Consider the following 17,038-nt stretch of genomic DNA (forward strand, 5'->3'; position numbering starts at 1 on the left):
TCCTTCCAGGATCATGCTGAAGACTATAATTTAATAAATAAATATGTTTTACCAAGTTTTCTCTTTTTCAGAAAGAGAAATAAAAAGGACAGTCAACTGAAAGTCTCATGTGTGCAAGGCAAACACTTCTAATTCTGAGAATTAGTACTGATCTTTTAAGTTTTCAGCTTTTAAAAGTATTGTTCATCTTATTTCCTTCAAATAATACTCTATGATCATCAGTTTCTACTTAACACTTGATTGTTGAAAAGGGAAAGCAAACTCTAAGCACAGGACCAAGGCTCATTGACCTGCTTCTCTAGAGGGTGAACCATCATTTTGTTAATCTTGAATAGGCAATACTAGTGTTAGGAATTTTAAAAGAAGCCTCACATTACTGTTGTAATGCAAGCTGATCATACGGTGTTCCTTTGAACTTTGAACTTTGAAATTTGAAATTTGACTCTCAAGCTATAGCAGTAAAACATTTTTTTCAATCCCTAAAACCCCAGCCTGAAGCTTGGCACCTCTGTCCTTGTCCTCACTGTCCTAACAACGTGCCCTTGGGTTTAGACTTACTCATTGTTACTTATTCCACCTACTCAAATTATCCCGCCACTCTCTTTTTTGTTAGTGTTTATATTATTCCATGGGCATTTTAGAGAATCCTTAGAGATGTCATTCTTAGTGTAGATCCAGTTTGGGGTAAAAATCTGACTATGTCAGGTATCACAGCCCATGTCCAGTTTTTCTTCCTAGGTATGTAAGCAGAGTACAGTAGAGGCATGAAGCACAAGGCACCGATGGATGAGACAGAGGAGGAGGACAGAGCAAATCCTCTCACTTACACTCTGGAGATTCACGTATAGGGTCTCAGATAGCAAGATGAGGTATGGACAGAGCTGAGACGCTAGAGACAGGGTTTATAAAGCACTCAGTGTTAACCGGAGACAAAGAATGTGAAATGGAGACCACAGGAGACAATTTTTGACTTTTAAACTTTATTTTATATTTAGTCTTGATTTCCCTGTATTACTTTTCTTTTAAAAGGAGAAATACATCTCCATTTGTCCTTTTTATCTTCTTGTTCATTTTAGGCAGAAATATAAAATATGTGTCTCCATTCTGAGACAGACATACATAAAGTTAGACATTTATATAAGATTTATTTTCTAAAAATATAGGAAGTAGTTGGCAAATTTATTTAGCATGAAAAGAAAATATCTAGTATCACCTTTAGTAATGACATGAAAATATTGTAGTTTTTCAAGGGTGATGAAATTGTGACATTCCACTAAATAACAAACTACATTTACCATGATGCTCCCATAAGTTAGGTCATTTTGCAGCATCCTAATAATTTTAGTTGGATATCTACACACTTTAAGTTTATAGAACAGTATAAACCTGAATTTATATTCTCTTGATTTGATTGTTTTTCCAAGTAAAAATGATTGGGATCTCTGCAAGCTTTGGGAATGCTGAAAAATATTCTAAAGTTGAGACATTTTCATATTCTGTTTTATCTTTACCTTTGGTTTATAAACAAAAGATGAAGTCATTGCACTACAACTTATGCTCACCTTGCCTTTTAAATAGTCTTTCTGAGGTATTGACACAGAGAGGTCTGTGTTTTAGTGCTTTGATCTTCAGATTCTCCCAAGACTCCAGGGGGGAAAGTTTGATTTTGAACTTGGTACTTCTGGGACATGATGGGTGAAGTAGGAGGTCTTCTGTGCTTTGTGGTATGTCCTTGGAGGGGGAGAGAGGAACCCTGGCCTTTCCTTTGTTTTCCTCTCCGGTTTTCTTGTCATGGGGTAGATTGCTTGGTTTGCCCTATTCTCCCATCATGAAAAATCGCCAATGATTGAAACAATGAATCAACTAGTCACAGACTAAAACCACCAAAGCTATGAGCCCAAACAACCTTACTTTTTAGTGTGTTGATGGTGTAGATTGTTATAGTAACAATAGTTGACTAATATATACCGCTCATGTAGGATTTCTTAAAGGTTTAATTTTGTAATTATGTGTATATTTCTGCTTTTGCATGTGGGTATGTACACATGTGTGCCTGTGCTCAGACTGTCCAGAGGCAGTGGCTTCCCAGTACCTGTGTTAGGCAGTTCACAACCATATATAATTCTAGCTCCAGAACCCACTGCACGTGTAATACACATACTCTTAGCCACCGAGCCATATCTCTAGTCCCTAATGTAGAAACTTTACATCCCATTTTAGTAAAAACAAAAATTTTGATTGCTCTATCTCTGTTTCAACGTTGAAGTGCTATCCGGGTACAGAATAGTTGTAGAGTAGTTACACTGTTTTTTTGTTTTTGTTTTTTTTTCTTTAATTCTCCTTGTGTTTTTTAACAAATGACAGTTTTAACCATTTCCTCATGGGGAAACTCATTTTATAATTTTAAGTTGATGCTTTGCAATTTCAGGCATTTAAAGTTTAAAAGGTTTTCTAGAGAGATACCTCTGTGGTTAAGAACATACGCAGCTCTTGCAAAGGAGCCAGCTTTAATTCCTAGCATCTCTGCCACATGGCTTATATCACCTACAGCACTAGCTGGAGAGGATATAATGTCGCCTCCTGACCTCCACAGAAACCACACTCGCACGCGCACACACACACACACACACACACACACACACACACACACTCACACACACACCCATAATTAAATACAAAAATGAATAAGTAAACTTTTATGGCACTATCTATGGCATAATTAGTAGCACACATAATAATTTGAATCTGAATCATATATATTTGGAAATAATATGTGTGCGATATATATTTTAGGAAACTACTGCATTAATAGTGGCATTCATGTTTATTATCCAGAACTGTGTTAAACATGATGATAACTGGGAGTACTGAGATCCTGGAACTAAGTTAATGCTTTCTGAATAGTCTACGTGTGTTGTTAGTGATGTCATCTTGATTCACAGAAATATACCATGAAATTCTAGTAACCATGTATCAGGTGATAAGTATATTCACATTTTTCTTTGAAGATAAATCTATTAGATATTAACATAGTCTTTCTTTGAAAAGGATATTAGATAGTATTTTGGTTTGAATAAAAATACCTTTCCTATCTTATGTTTTCAAGTACTTGGTTTTCAGTTAGTGTTCTTATTTGGGAGGTTAGGAACCTTTAGAAAAGTGTAGTCTTGGGTTGGGGATTTAGCTCAGTGGTAGAGCACTTGCCTAGCAAGCGCAAGGTCCTGGGTTCAGTCCTCAGCTCCGAAAAAAAAAAAAAAAAAAAGAAAAGTGTAGTCTTGTTGAAGGAAACATGCCACTATGGAAGGGCTTTAAGGGTGTATAGCCTTTCTGCTTCCTTTGTGTGGTTAAAAATATAATCTCACAGCTTCCTGATCTCACCTGCCACCATACATTCTGTGCTATCCTGAACTATTAATCTGAAGCCATTAGCTAAAATAAACTTTTGCTTACATAATTTGGTTTTGGTCATGGCGTTTTGTTACCATAATATAACAGTAATAATGGACACAGGAAAATATGCAACTGATATTCAAAAAGCATATGCATAATTTAATGAGATGTTTTGTTGCCCCAGGCTTATAGTAGTCTCTTGATGGGCTAGAAGGAAAAACATCAGCAATAAGAAAATGTTATTGTTTATGACTATACAATTTTAGAAGGATATTTACTAGATTGGTGGATTTTATTTTAGCTATGTATACAGGGGTTAAGTGTACTTATTACACTTTAATGAGTTAAAGCTTAAATACCCCCTGAAAAAATTAGTATACTCTTCTGCTGCATGTATATTCCTACTTAATTGCCCATCAAAAAAGGCTTGAGAAAATTTTACCTGTCTTAGACAAGGACCCAGGTGGTGTCTATGTGAGCTGTAGCTTAAACACAGGATAGGAATGCGTTCCAGCCTCCAGTTATATATTCTTGGTCTACATTTAATAGGCAAAGCATCACACATGTACCATATTCTTAGAGCTCTCTGATGCTTGGTTTATAGCCCCAGTTACTTTGTGGCATCCATGAAGACACACGTCAACTCTCCTTTCAGGCCAGACTCAGTCACCTGATAATAAAGTGTGTGGCAAATTTGGGGTTAAATCTGCATGTAAATGTGGACAGTGGAGGCTAAGTAAGTGTTTGAAAAGCAAGCAGAGTACAAACACTGAAGTGCTGGAAATGAAATCACGCCAGGTCCACTGAACAGCCTTTTGCTCTCATTAACTCATTGACAGTTTACAGACTGCTGATAATATAAAGAAAATTAAATACCCGGAGTGAGAAGGCTCTCTGCAAAGACCTCTCAGAAGATTCTTCTGAGCTTTGTACTTAATTTCTAGGGTTTTTTGAACTGTTGTGCCATTAATTAAAGAGAAAAAAGCCAGTTGAAATGCATCATGATAAAAGCCACTTGAAGTTCATTTTTTATGTCAGATCCAACACTGAAAAATGTCTTGTCTTTCCCAGTAGTGCTGAAGCATAAAGCATACAGAATGTTATGACCTTCTCTATTAGGCTGAGATAACCAAATGCAAACGTGTGGAAACTATGAAATGGCTGGGGGCATTTTCTAATAGCAGAAGTATGATTGACAGTGATTCTGATTTAAGAAGGGTGTGATTAGCATCCCTCAGAGTTAGGTGAAGGGACTTAAATAAATAAGCTCACCTTCTCAGTCAGTTAAGATAATCTCTGGATGGGTCATTAACTCCTGCCTTGCTCAAACCGCATATCTTACCACGTCCTTTTGTATGTAGATCTGCATAAGGCTATACCTGTAGTGTCTCCACGTGGGCCCGAGTACCACACTGCTGTAAATGCAGTTCTGGCTACCAAGAAAGACTTTAACTATAACTGTTGTCCTCCCCTAATCATACTTTCCCCAAAATTCAGATAAGGAAAATTTTAAAGGGGTTCAAGTATTTACACTAATGAGGGCCCAGAGATTGGTCAGTAGTTAAGACCTTTGGCTGTTCTTTCAGAGGGTATGCCTTCATTTCCCAGTGCCCATATGGCAGCTCAAAACATCTATAACTCTAGTTCCAGGGGATCTGATGCCCTTTTGTAGCCTCTGTGGCATACACATAGTATACAGATATACATTTATGCAAAAATGCTTACATACATAAAATAACAAATAATATATCAGAAATTAAGCAAGTGAAATGCAGCTAGGAAAAATGAAGTATGCTTGACTTGACATGTCATTTTTTTTGACGAGTACTGGCTCTACTGTAGTGCAATAGACTTTGCATCTTTCCTATATACTAAACTATTTTCAAATGTAGATATTATTTCAGAGCAACAGTTATTATTTCACATCTTATGGCTTAGGGTGGTATAGTTGAGTGGTTAAAAAAAGTATCTAGCATTTTGGAGGTCTCAGGTTTTATCTGAAGATTTAAAAACTAAATATACAAGAAAAATATACAACTATTGTCCTATGAGGAAGCTTTATCCAATGAAGGACTTCTACTAAGTGCAAAGAAAATGTGCCAATTTTACACATTTTCAGAAGGAGGAGCTTGCCCTGCTCTGGGAATAGGGAAAAGCTCTCTGTTTCATTTAATTGTGAAATTATGATTAGAAATAAGTCATCAGTACACTGGACAATGCTGACTGGGAAGATACGAAGACCTTAGACTCATTCTATCGCTGGGCTCCTAAAGTACCTACCTGTTCTCAGCTATTTCCATGTTTTAGAGCTCACAGATAGTACTGTATACTGGGCATGCTCAGTACAGAGGCAGAAAGTTTCTAGAGTCAGTACCAATGAGAATATTGACCACATGTGTTCCATATCACCCAGTTGGCCAGATAATTTAAGTGAACCTCCTCGTTCTTTGCCCAAGAGTGCCTTGCAGCTGAGAAGAATCAGCAAATAGAATATTATAGAACCTCAGAAAAACATTCTTAACTTTAAAGATTTAGGCAGACGTTTTACAAATTAACACATGGAGATTAGCAACATCTCTTAAGTTATTAACTTTAAAATTGATCCATATAATTCCTTCATACGATAATTATGTAAGTTGAAGAATCCTTATAATGTCACGCATTTTATCACCACTGTATGTCAATATGTCAACGAACTGTTCTTGGCAGCTCTGACATTTTTCCTTTAAACCAAATAAACTTTGACTAATCATCATAGATTATTTTTGTCTGTAGGTTTTATTAAAATAAAATTGTATAGCATGTACAAATATTTTATGGGTAGCTTCTTTTCCACAACCCTACATTAACGATGTGATTAGTAGTCCTATTATTTCATGTTGTCATGATTTTGTTTCCTCCACTAATATTGACAAATATGGAAATGAACATCACTGGTACAGGCATGAAGAGCCATCTATGTAATGCAGGTATGAAGGAATCCAAATATTTCCACAGGGCATTTGTATATTGTTCTTTTACTGATGCTGCTTTTGATTTATTTAGACAAAACTCACATACATCAGAAACTATAATCTCAAGTATGATAATTACACAATTATGTGATTGTTTTCAATATTTAATTCCAGAGCACTTTGATCACATTTAAAACATACTGCATCCTTTAGACTTTCTTTTGCCACTCCCTTCCCTAGCCGTCAGCAACCATGAATCTAATTTTGTCTCCATAGATCTGTCTTTCAATATACATGGGGCCATATAAACAGAGAGGTTCCTAGAAATAGTGTTACATAATAAACTTCTTATTTCTAGTTTATATTTGGTAAAATACTGTGTTTTGTCTGTTTGGATGGTATATGGTATATGTGTCCTACTAATGCAGTATGTAAAGATTAATTTTAGTATATTAAACAAACTTTCCTTTCCTTGGGTTTATTTTACCTTCCTTACAGCTAATATATCCTACTAGATATTTCAGCTATTATCTTATCTAGTATTATATATCTTTATTACATATTGTATCTAGTACATACTAGCATGTATTACTGGATTTGACTTCCTTTTTTATTGTAGGTAAGAATGGGTCTAATTTTTATTAATTTTATTTATTTATTTATTCATTTTTACCTCCCAATATCAGCCTCCCTTTTCCCAGTACCACCTCACGTAGAACCTTACCCCCCCATTTATTCCTCCCCTTCTCGGTGTCAGTCATCCTCTCCCCCTGCCATATACACATCAAGTCACTGCAGGACTAGGTGCATCTTTTCTCACTGAGGGTCACTTAGAGGAACAGGATCCACAGGCAAGCAGGCAACAAGTTCAGGGACAGCTCCTGCTACTGTTGTTAGGGGCTTCTGATTTCCTTATACACGTGCTTTCTGACTCACAAGGTTCTAAGCATAGTTTTCCATCTCTATGATGGTAGGAAAGAAATGTACATTAATTATAAACTGTATTTGGAATTTTCCTCTCTGCCAAGGCTAGTAATATGCAATAATAATATTTCCACTGTGCTCAACTGCAGGCTAATTTGAGTCCTAAGAATGTTTACGGTAAATCAATTGGAGCTTTAAAGTGCACTCATTCATTCATTCATTCATTCATTCAGCAATTAAAAAATAGTAATGCTGTTTTCTTTGTCTGCAGCAGGATCTCCTTACAATAGCCTGGAACTTGATAAATAGCTCAGGATAGCTTTGGATTCATGGCTGTCTTGCTTTTACTCCAAAGTTGTAGAATTACATAAATATGTAAACACAGCTAGCAATAAGAACATTTTTTATTTATAATATTTTCATTTCATGTTAACTTTATTGGGATATAACCATATTGTTAGTTGATAAGAATGTATATTTCATAGTAATTTATACATCTGTAGTTCTAATAAATTGCAAAGTTTTCTTTCCTTCTCATGTCTTTGATTTCATTGCCAGGATGTTATGATTCTTTTGCAATTAACTTAGGGTTGTACTTGTCTCTTTTTTGTTTGAAACAGCCTCAGAAGGATTGATGTTAGTCTTCAAACATTTGCTAGAACTCACTACTGAAATTGTCTCATTCTTGGTTAGATTGTGGACCATTTAAAAAGTTCTTGTTTAACCTACTGCATTGTGCAACTGGAGAAGTTTCTTCTCCCTCATTTGGGCATATTCAATGGCTTGTTTACTCTTAGGTACTTGCTTATCACATTGATCAGCATAACCTTCTGTGCTTCTATATCTTAACAGAAATGTATTTGGTTATTTTAACCATGTTAATCTTCTTTTGTTCTTGGCCAGAGTATCTAAAAGTATGGAGTTATGTTTGTTTGTTTGTTTCTAAAATCTTAAGCTGTGACTTTAAAAGTTTTCATTATTGTTTTGTCTTTTCTATTTTATCTATTTCTTTAGTTTGTGTTTTATTATTCTTCATGATCTAGGTTTACTTTTGTCCCATTTCTTTGGTGTTTCAGATCAAGATAGGTAATATATTTTTTTACTGAGCCATTTAGGTAAAAGGAACTATAATTCTCCCTAATATTCTTTGAGTTATAATAAAATATTTGAGGTTGTAAGGTACTTATAAGACATTGCATTTCCCAAGTGATAGGATCAAGTAAATAAATTCCCTGGATTTTCCACTTCACTTTTCCCTTTCCCACTAATGATCTCTAATTCCTTACATAAATTCCAAAGCCAAGATTTCATTATTGCTGACACCTTTATCATTGCTATTTCCACCAAAAACTACTCATTCCACTTCAAAGAGGCCTTTATATTTAAAGGGACTTGGGTACCAGGCTATTCATTTCCTTCTTATGGACACTGTCCCTAAGCAGGAGAGCCTCAGTTACAGATTCTCTTACTTTTCTCTGGTGTATGGGCCCTTCTGTCCTTGTCTGACTCTGCAGCACCACAACTCATTTTGATCTCTAAATCAAAATATAGCTGTACATATCTCCTCCACCTCTCAGGAACCACTTTCTGCACCTAGTCTTCATCTGTTACAAAGTCCTGAGCTTCAGCAAGATGAGAGCTTATTTATCACAGTGGATTTTCCTTCTGTTTAAATGCATGCTTGTTACTGGTAAATTTTACCTGGATATGTCCTGCATTTGAGCCAATTGTTCAATGTTTCATGGGCTAGGACTTTTCTGAATAGTTTTAGTTAAGGAGTTGATTTCTTTTTAATTATAAAATTTTTAGAGTCACAAAAAATTACCCAAAACAAAACAAAAACAAACAAACAAACAAAACAACAAAGCCCAGGTTGGCTTCAACTCTGATAATAAATTTAAAATAACATGCTTGCAATTACCGAAAACACACATAAAATATAATAATGACTATGTATGTGTATATATAGTATATGCTTATGAATCTGTATATATATACATATATATACATATATATGTATATATATATAATGGTTTTCTAGAGTTAGTAACAAAATATAGAGGGATACTTGAAACTTGAATTTTCTTTCAACCTTTGCTTATTTGCACGGGAAAAGCAAACATGTATCCAGAAGGGCATGAAGTAAACTTAATTGCATACTTTTGAGTGAAAGAAGCTATGACATACTTGCTCCAAGTGTTTCTTCAGCTCTGGGACATTCTGACATAGGTAAAGTAAAAAAAACACAAGAACACTAGTACTCCTGAGGTTTGGCAGGGATAATAGAAAGGGGCTCATTAGATTTTGAATGGGTGAAGTTAGTCTTCATGGTCCTATAAATGGTGGACACCTGCTGTGATACATTATAAAATAAAACTACAGACCAAAGCACTACCTGTCATAAATGCTGGACTTGGTATTTGGGACAGTTACACAGCAAGTTTGTCATGCTGGTGCCTGCTGCTCCCAATAAGAACACTATAACAAGGAGGACAAAAGATATGGAAACTTAAGATAACATTTGTAATTGAGTCAGTTAACTTTTATCTATATTTCATATATCAATAAAAGTTTATATAAATTGTTATAGTTAAATTGAAGTATAAAATCTTCAACTGAAAGTCCTGAATTTAAGGATTAGTCCACTATTTACAATAGTTCCTTTGTGGTAAGATTTCTATGATAGTCATTTTTTAGGCACATGTCTAAATATGAAATTCAGTATTAGACACATGTATGTTCACACACACACACACACACACACACACACACACACCCCAACCCATGAGTGTGCTGGTTGCTGGGTTCATGGGTTGCTATAGGGAGAGAGAAGAAACAGTTTTGTACTCTATGATCTTAGGTTTTCTGCTAGAGCTCTGTGAAATAAACTAAAAAAGGCACATTTATTGCATATATATATATGTGTGTTTCATGAAGAAAGAAAATGCTATTATATATATATTAAAACATATATAAAACACATATATATAGATATATATAGAATATATATGTGAAAGAGAGAGAGAGGGAGAGAGAGAGCGAGAGAGAGAGAGAGAGAGGGAGGTGGGGAAAATAAAGCAGAGGGAAGGGCAGGAGAGAGGGAGGATCAACTAGTGAGTTAGAAGAATGAGGGTTATATATAGATTTTATCAAAAGGAAAGAGGTTTGGAGCTTTTGCTGGGGAGGTGAGTATTGAAAAGGAGAGAAGTGTCTGTTAAGTTAATCTCTTCTCCCTGTGTTTCTAGGTGATTAGAGTAGTCCCTGTAAGTAGCATGTGCAGAGATGTCTTTTCAAGTAGGATGTGTACAGTCCTTTACAAAGGGGGATGTTTACAAGCTCATTATGTGGGAGCTGGGGTGAGATCAACAGCTTTCTCAGTTTGCTCTTTACATTACCTTTAACTTAATACTTTCTGTGCAAAGATACATATTGTGTTGTGGAATTTTCTGATACCTTTCACTTATCTTTAGGTGAAAGTATTTGTACAAAATTAGCTATAGGAAGAGAGCAATTGATGAGCTAGCCAGATCTTTGATATTATAATGTATTCATGAAGCCTTTTGTCAGCTTATTCTATTTGTGTACACAGAGATATGGTGGATCTGGCTTCTGCTGGCAAAGTGGGCGTGCTTATTGGCTACTGTCCACAGCAGGATGCCCTGGATGAGCTCCTGACTGGCTGGGAACATCTTCAATACTACTGCAGACTCCGTGGTATTCCAAAGCAGAACATTCCAGAGGTTAGCAATCTTGGGGTTTTCTGGAGGAAAAAGATTCACTGAGAAATGCTGGCCTGTCAGCTATGGCTCCAAGACTGTTCTCTCAACCCGGGATGAGACATCATCTGACCAGATGAGTTCAAGGCAAAATCATTTTCCAACATTAGAACGTGTACTGGTATCGTATATTTAAAAATATGTCAGTGGGGGCATCCTGTGCAAGGATCTAAGTAAAAAAGTAATATCCTTTTTTCCTTTGTATCTCTAAGCTTTCCATTTTTTCCTATTAATATGTTCTTTCGAGCCTAATGATTGCAGTCAAGAACAGAAACTGTTAAGCTGGGCACACAGTGTTTGTGAAACTCGGGAGTTATTGAGATGTCTCCTTTGAAAGCAGGAAGATTATTATTCCTTCCAAAAGTGTTTTCTGGGTGACTTCAGGAGAACGAAGGACAGTGAGAACTGTAAAGACTCTGAGGCCTCCCCATGTGCTATCTGAGAGAGGCGGAGAGTAGGTGAAACTGGGTAGTGGAGACTTGTTCCTTTCCTTGATGGGAGCTGTGCAGAGATCAGAGCTCATAGCCTTGACAAACAGCTTAGAGGACATTTCTAATAGGAATGTGTCAGAATGGAAAATGCTTAAGGTACGTTTTTACCCTCTGCGTTCCTCTTTGTAGTACGAGAAGTGCTTGCTAGATTTCTGGTTCTACAAAAGGATTAAGGAAAAAGGGGGTGGAGCTTATTGGTGCACCCTCAATCAGTCTGTAGGTGTTGGAACATCTTAGGATTCATGGTAGGCTAGCCTCTGCTCACTGGTTCATGACAATTTATTCTCTGTGTTATTTTTGTAATAACAAAGGGTAAATTTTTTGTAATAAAAGGGTAGTCTTCATGTTTTTGTTTGTTTGTTTATTATTAATTTGTAACTTCAAAACAAGACCAGAAGCTCTCCCCTTCTTTGTTCAGACCCGGGACCCTTGGTTGACCTACCACCCATCTTAATAAACACAGCTAACTGACCACCCTGCAGGAGACCCACCAAGCATACTCAAACAGCTCTTGGCATCCAATACTAATTGTTGGCTCAGTCTTTAATAGGCATTTCCTCTGTCAGCTCCCTCTTGTTAGTTTTTGATTGAAGAGGTAGGTTCTTGGCAAGTGGCTATAAGCTGGCCTCTTTTGTCTGGATGAATGCACCTCTGAAAAGTTTCCCTTAATAAGACTCAGTGCTCTCTGTCACCCAGGCAATTGCCTTCTGATAGCCCACTGTCCTTCAGTCTGTGTTTTGAACTCGTCCACTGAGAAGTTACTGTAATGCTCACCAATTAGTGACTAACTTTATTTCTCTCAGGAAGCTGTAGTGGATTATGCAGATGGCCTTGCTACTCGTTCATGCAGGGGTTTCTCTTAGATCTGCACATCTTAGGCGGATTCCTAAAGGACACTGTGCCTCTCCCAGCCAACTTCTCACTACTGTAAACTGTGTGAGCATTTGAAATATAGAATGAGCCCAGGACTCTGAGGTGTTTATTATGGGTATTAGAGTTAAATAACATAAAATGATGACCTAATTAATGTAGTCACAAACCATATCTTAGCATTTCATCTACCACGGACCCCATAATGGTAGGGATAAAAAATTGTCATGAAAAATCCCAATAGCTTGATGACATCACACCCACCTTAACAATTGTATCACAGCATATCACTTGCATAACAGTGGTGGTGATTGTAACAAGCCTTTGCCTGCCATCAGTCGTGTCAAGGATTGCTGTATGCAACGCTTGACTATCGCTCATTTTTATATTTGCTATACTGCAATGTGATTTTTGCCGTGTAGATTTACTTCTGCTTATAAAAAATGGGTTATGGTAAGACCATATACCCTAAGAACAGCCTCATGAACCTTGTATTGACCGTAACTCTTGATTCTATTGAGAGGGTACATCCATGTTCAGTGACTGACATCTACTACCCAGGATCGGGAAGGAGATATTTAAGGTTGACAGTGTGATTAAATGTCTGAAGATTTGCTTTTCAAAATATATCCTGTCCTTAAGAGATGCATGGCTGTCTTTCTGTATGTCTGTCTCATACCCTGAATAAAGCAGTTAAGAGGTGTATGCCTGATTTTACAATTGGGGAACGTGAAACCCAGAGTGGTCCTGTAACAGGTATCTAGAGCACAGACTTTGATTGACACCATCTTGATGGTTGTTACCAGACTAGGACAAAATATCTTCCACCATTGATATCTCAGGATTATTTCTGGAGTTTCTGGTATGTATGATCAGGGACGCAGAAACTGTATGGGGTGATTATAAGAATAGTGTAGTCTAGCATTCTCCTATTTACTTTCCATTGTGCTCCAGTAAATTGGGCCCAGTCCAATCCCAGAGCCACAGAGACAAAAGAATCACTTTCCTCTCCTGATTCTCTTTTACAGACTTCTGTCTTGTCCATGCAAAGATAGTCAGTCACCTGTGTCCTATGACTTAAGGAGACCTCATGTGCTTGCTTAAAAACCCTTTCTGCCTTACCCTTACAGCCCTAACTCCTTTTTCTCTCCAGCTGAAGCCTTGTACTGGGCTCTGCCTGTACTCTAGGGGACTGGATCCACCAATTTCAAGTTTGTTGATTTCATCCAGCTAAGACCTTGCCCTTTACACTTGCAACCCTCAAGTGTTTACTCAGGCAAGAAAAGGTTACCCCTTCATATGACTTGAATCTAGGTTCTGCATGTTGAAGGGCTGATTTCCCCTGTTGTTCACACTGTACAGTTTTGTGCAGAGGGTGTATTTTAAGCTTATAGTCAGCTGACCAGTTTGGTGAAACATTTTGTATCACACCATCACCAGATGGCTCAGGAATGAAGTTATAATCGGGGATGCTGGCGAAAGTATGTAAGAGAAGTTTCTGATATTTCCTGAGCTAATACATCCAAACAAAACTTTTTGTTTGAGGATTGGCATTCTCATTTATTTTGAATAATCTGTAGTTGTGATAAAGCTCTATGAAAAAAAAGTACTTTGATTTGATACAAAATAAGTTTCTCTTTGAAAATGCATAGTTTATAATTTTATTGATTCATTCATTACTTAAAGACTTTGTAAGGAAGTACTTACCCCTGAAATGATGGAAAGATTGTACCTCAAAAGGCCTCTGTGTACTAGAGAGGGAGAGCATTGCTCTATAACCTTCAGTCACCGCCCACATATGCTTGCACTTCCCACTCTAATGCTAGTGTCAGTTTGGCTTTTGTTGTTTTTTGTTTTGTTTTGTTTTGTTTTTGTTTTTGTTTTATTTTATGCTTCATTTATTTTTTTAATTGGATATTTTCTTTATTTACATTTCAAATGTTATCCACTTTCCCAGTTTCCCCTCCAGAACCCCCTTCCCATCCCCCTCCACCTCCTTCTGTGGGGTGCTCCCCACCCACCCATCATTCCCTCCCACCTCTCTGCCCTAACAGTCTCCTACTCTGGGGCATCCAGCCTTGGCAGGATCAATGGCTTCTTCTCCCATTGATGCTATCTTCTGCTACATATGTGGCTGGAGCCATGGGTCGCTCCATGTGTACTCTTTGGTTGATGGCTTAGTCCCTGGGAGCTCGGGGGCGGGGTCTGGTTAGTTGATATTGTTGTTCTTCCTATGGGGTTGCAAGAGTTTTTATCAGACACTATGAGCAAAGCTTCCGACAGACAGCATTTCCACTAACGACCCCACTTTAAATATTCTATAACTTTTTTTTTGATACTTTGGGACTTGGTGTTGAAAAATTCAAAAGATGGCTTACCTTTCACAGCAGAATATGCTGATTTCCACAAACAAAACTTCTAATTGGGATGAAACCTGGTGAAATCTGCATTTTGATTTTCTCTGGGAGAGAAGCAGGCCCAGTTATTAGTCCTGTCTTTGTACATACCTACTCATTGCTGTAGAAATGCTTCTGCATGTTGCTTTCAGCATCTTCTCTGTAGACATGACTTGAATCTAACATTTCTTTTTCCCACTTGCCATGGGTTTTAAGAAGAGCTAAGTTTTGAGTGAAGAAGAATCAACTAGGAGATCTCTGGCAGAGTAGCGGTCACAGGATGGCCATCCGTTGAGAAATGCTTGGCTCCTTTCCCCTGCTCAATGTCTCATTTTCGCTGTGGATTTCACAGAACAGTTTTGCTATGGCCATCACACCTGCATATGGGCAGTCCTTGGCTCAGGAATCTGATGAGTGTGTATGCTTTTCTGAATAATCTTTTTGTCTACTGGACCTTCCCCAAAGTTCTAATGTGCACTGAATGTGTTGCAGCCTGAGTAATCGAAAAAATGAGTTCCAGTCTTCTGTTGAAAATGCAGCATGATTTCTAGAGCTTTCAGAGAAAACAAAAAACAAACACACACACACACACACAAACCATGCACAAGACCTTGTAACTTACAATGTTTTGTGATTGTGGGACAGTAATAGTTTGTGGCTTATGATGTTTTGGGGTCTAGGTAGCATTTGCCAGCCTCGATTTCTAGGATATTACATTGCCATTATTTTGACAGGGGCGCTGATTGCAGAAAAGATGGTGACAAGATGTTTCTCATTAGATCATTTTCAGTTATTTTTCTGAAAGTCACATTCACAGAGCATTAGATCAGACATTTGTTCCTGCACATTCTGGGATCTTCCCCATGATTAACTGCTCTGGGATTTGTAGTCTGCGCTATTTAACCTTTTGTGAAATTAGGAAAATATGACAACCATTTTCTGGTTTCATAAAAATAACCAACATCATTTGGCAAATTTATTAAGAAAGTATTTACTCTGAGGCACATTGCTATAAAGCCAGGCCTTTTCATCAGTGTTTTGCTTTGTTTCTCCCCTTTATTAGCTTCCTTTCATTCCTCTTCTGAATAAAATGCCTTTTATTGCAGTAAACATTCATAACACACATATGTTTTGAACATTTTCATAACTCTGAAAAGATAACCCAAATTTTTACTTTTCCTATTTCCGTTTGATTTTGCTAGTCCTACAGCTCTTTGTGTTCATGAAATATCTGTGTAACCACTGTGCTGCTCACTGAAGCAAAGGCTTCCTCTCCTAGGGAGCCTCCTTCCTCCCTCCATCTTGCAAAGGAACCTCACCAGGGACACTTCTGCTTTGTGATTCCGTGGACACCACGGGTTCTCTCTAATCCCTGCAGCACAGACTTTCTGTCTTAGAGTCTTTGCTGCAGTACCCCAATTAGCTGTTCACATTTGTCTGCTAATCCTGGATAAAATATTTTGAAGTTTTTATTTGCTCAGAAAGGCTTTTATTCAATTTATTTTAATTGGCATAATTGGACTGAATGAATACAGGAAAGGGGATGTTCTCTGTGAGGCAGTCTGGAGAAAAGGGCTTGAATGTTTTCATTGAGAACAAAGGATTAACCTTGAGATGGCTTTTTCTACCCAAGTTTTAGTTTCTGTGTGCCTTCGTTTTCCTCCACTCACACTGTTTGACCATGGAACAGTAACTGTATCTTCTAGTTCGATTGCTAAATTACCTGGAAGCCACACAATACAGACTGAATAATTTAGGTAAAAGATGTTATGATGCAAAATGTTTTGAAGTTTGTAACATATAGTTATATTATCGCCCTAAATTTTTATATGTTTGCAAAAAAAAAAAAAAACCTATGGATGTTGGGGCCTAGCACTGTTTTATTTAGTGCCTTAATAACATCTGAAAAACAGACCTGCATTTATATCTGCATTAACACCTCAATTAATGTAGATTTTTATGTATATAAGAATTACATTTATATATATATATTGCTTTGTTTCTCCTCTTCATTAGCTTACTTTCATTCCTCTTCTGAATAAAATGCATTTTATCACAATAAACATTCATAACACACACACACACACACACACACACACACACACACACACATATATATATATATATATATATATATTTGCACAGAGAGTTGGAAACAAACAATCAAAGAAAATGCCTAACTTGGTCCCATATAAGAGACAGATTTTTAAATAGATAAGAAATGGTTTAAGGTAAAT

The 17,038-nt window shown here is 37.0% G+C and overlaps 1 protein-coding gene across 1 annotated transcript in view; it reads left to right on the forward strand.

Annotated features, from left to right (window-relative positions):
• Window positions 1-17,038, forward strand: part of Abca13 (ATP binding cassette subfamily A member 13) — a 502,723-nt gene that overhangs the window by 411,438 nt on the left and 74,247 nt on the right. Inside the window, exon 56 of the mRNA XM_063273790.1 lies at window positions 10,858-11,008. Coding sequence (XP_063129860.1) covers window positions 10,858-11,008 — 151 coding nt within the window. The remainder of the gene's footprint in view (window positions 1-10,857; window positions 11,009-17,038) is intronic.

Source organism: Rattus norvegicus, chromosome 14, assembly GCF_036323735.1.
Source record: "Rattus norvegicus strain BN/NHsdMcwi chromosome 14, GRCr8, whole genome shotgun sequence".
Lineage (NCBI taxonomy): Eukaryota > Metazoa > Chordata > Mammalia > Rodentia > Muridae > Rattus > Rattus norvegicus.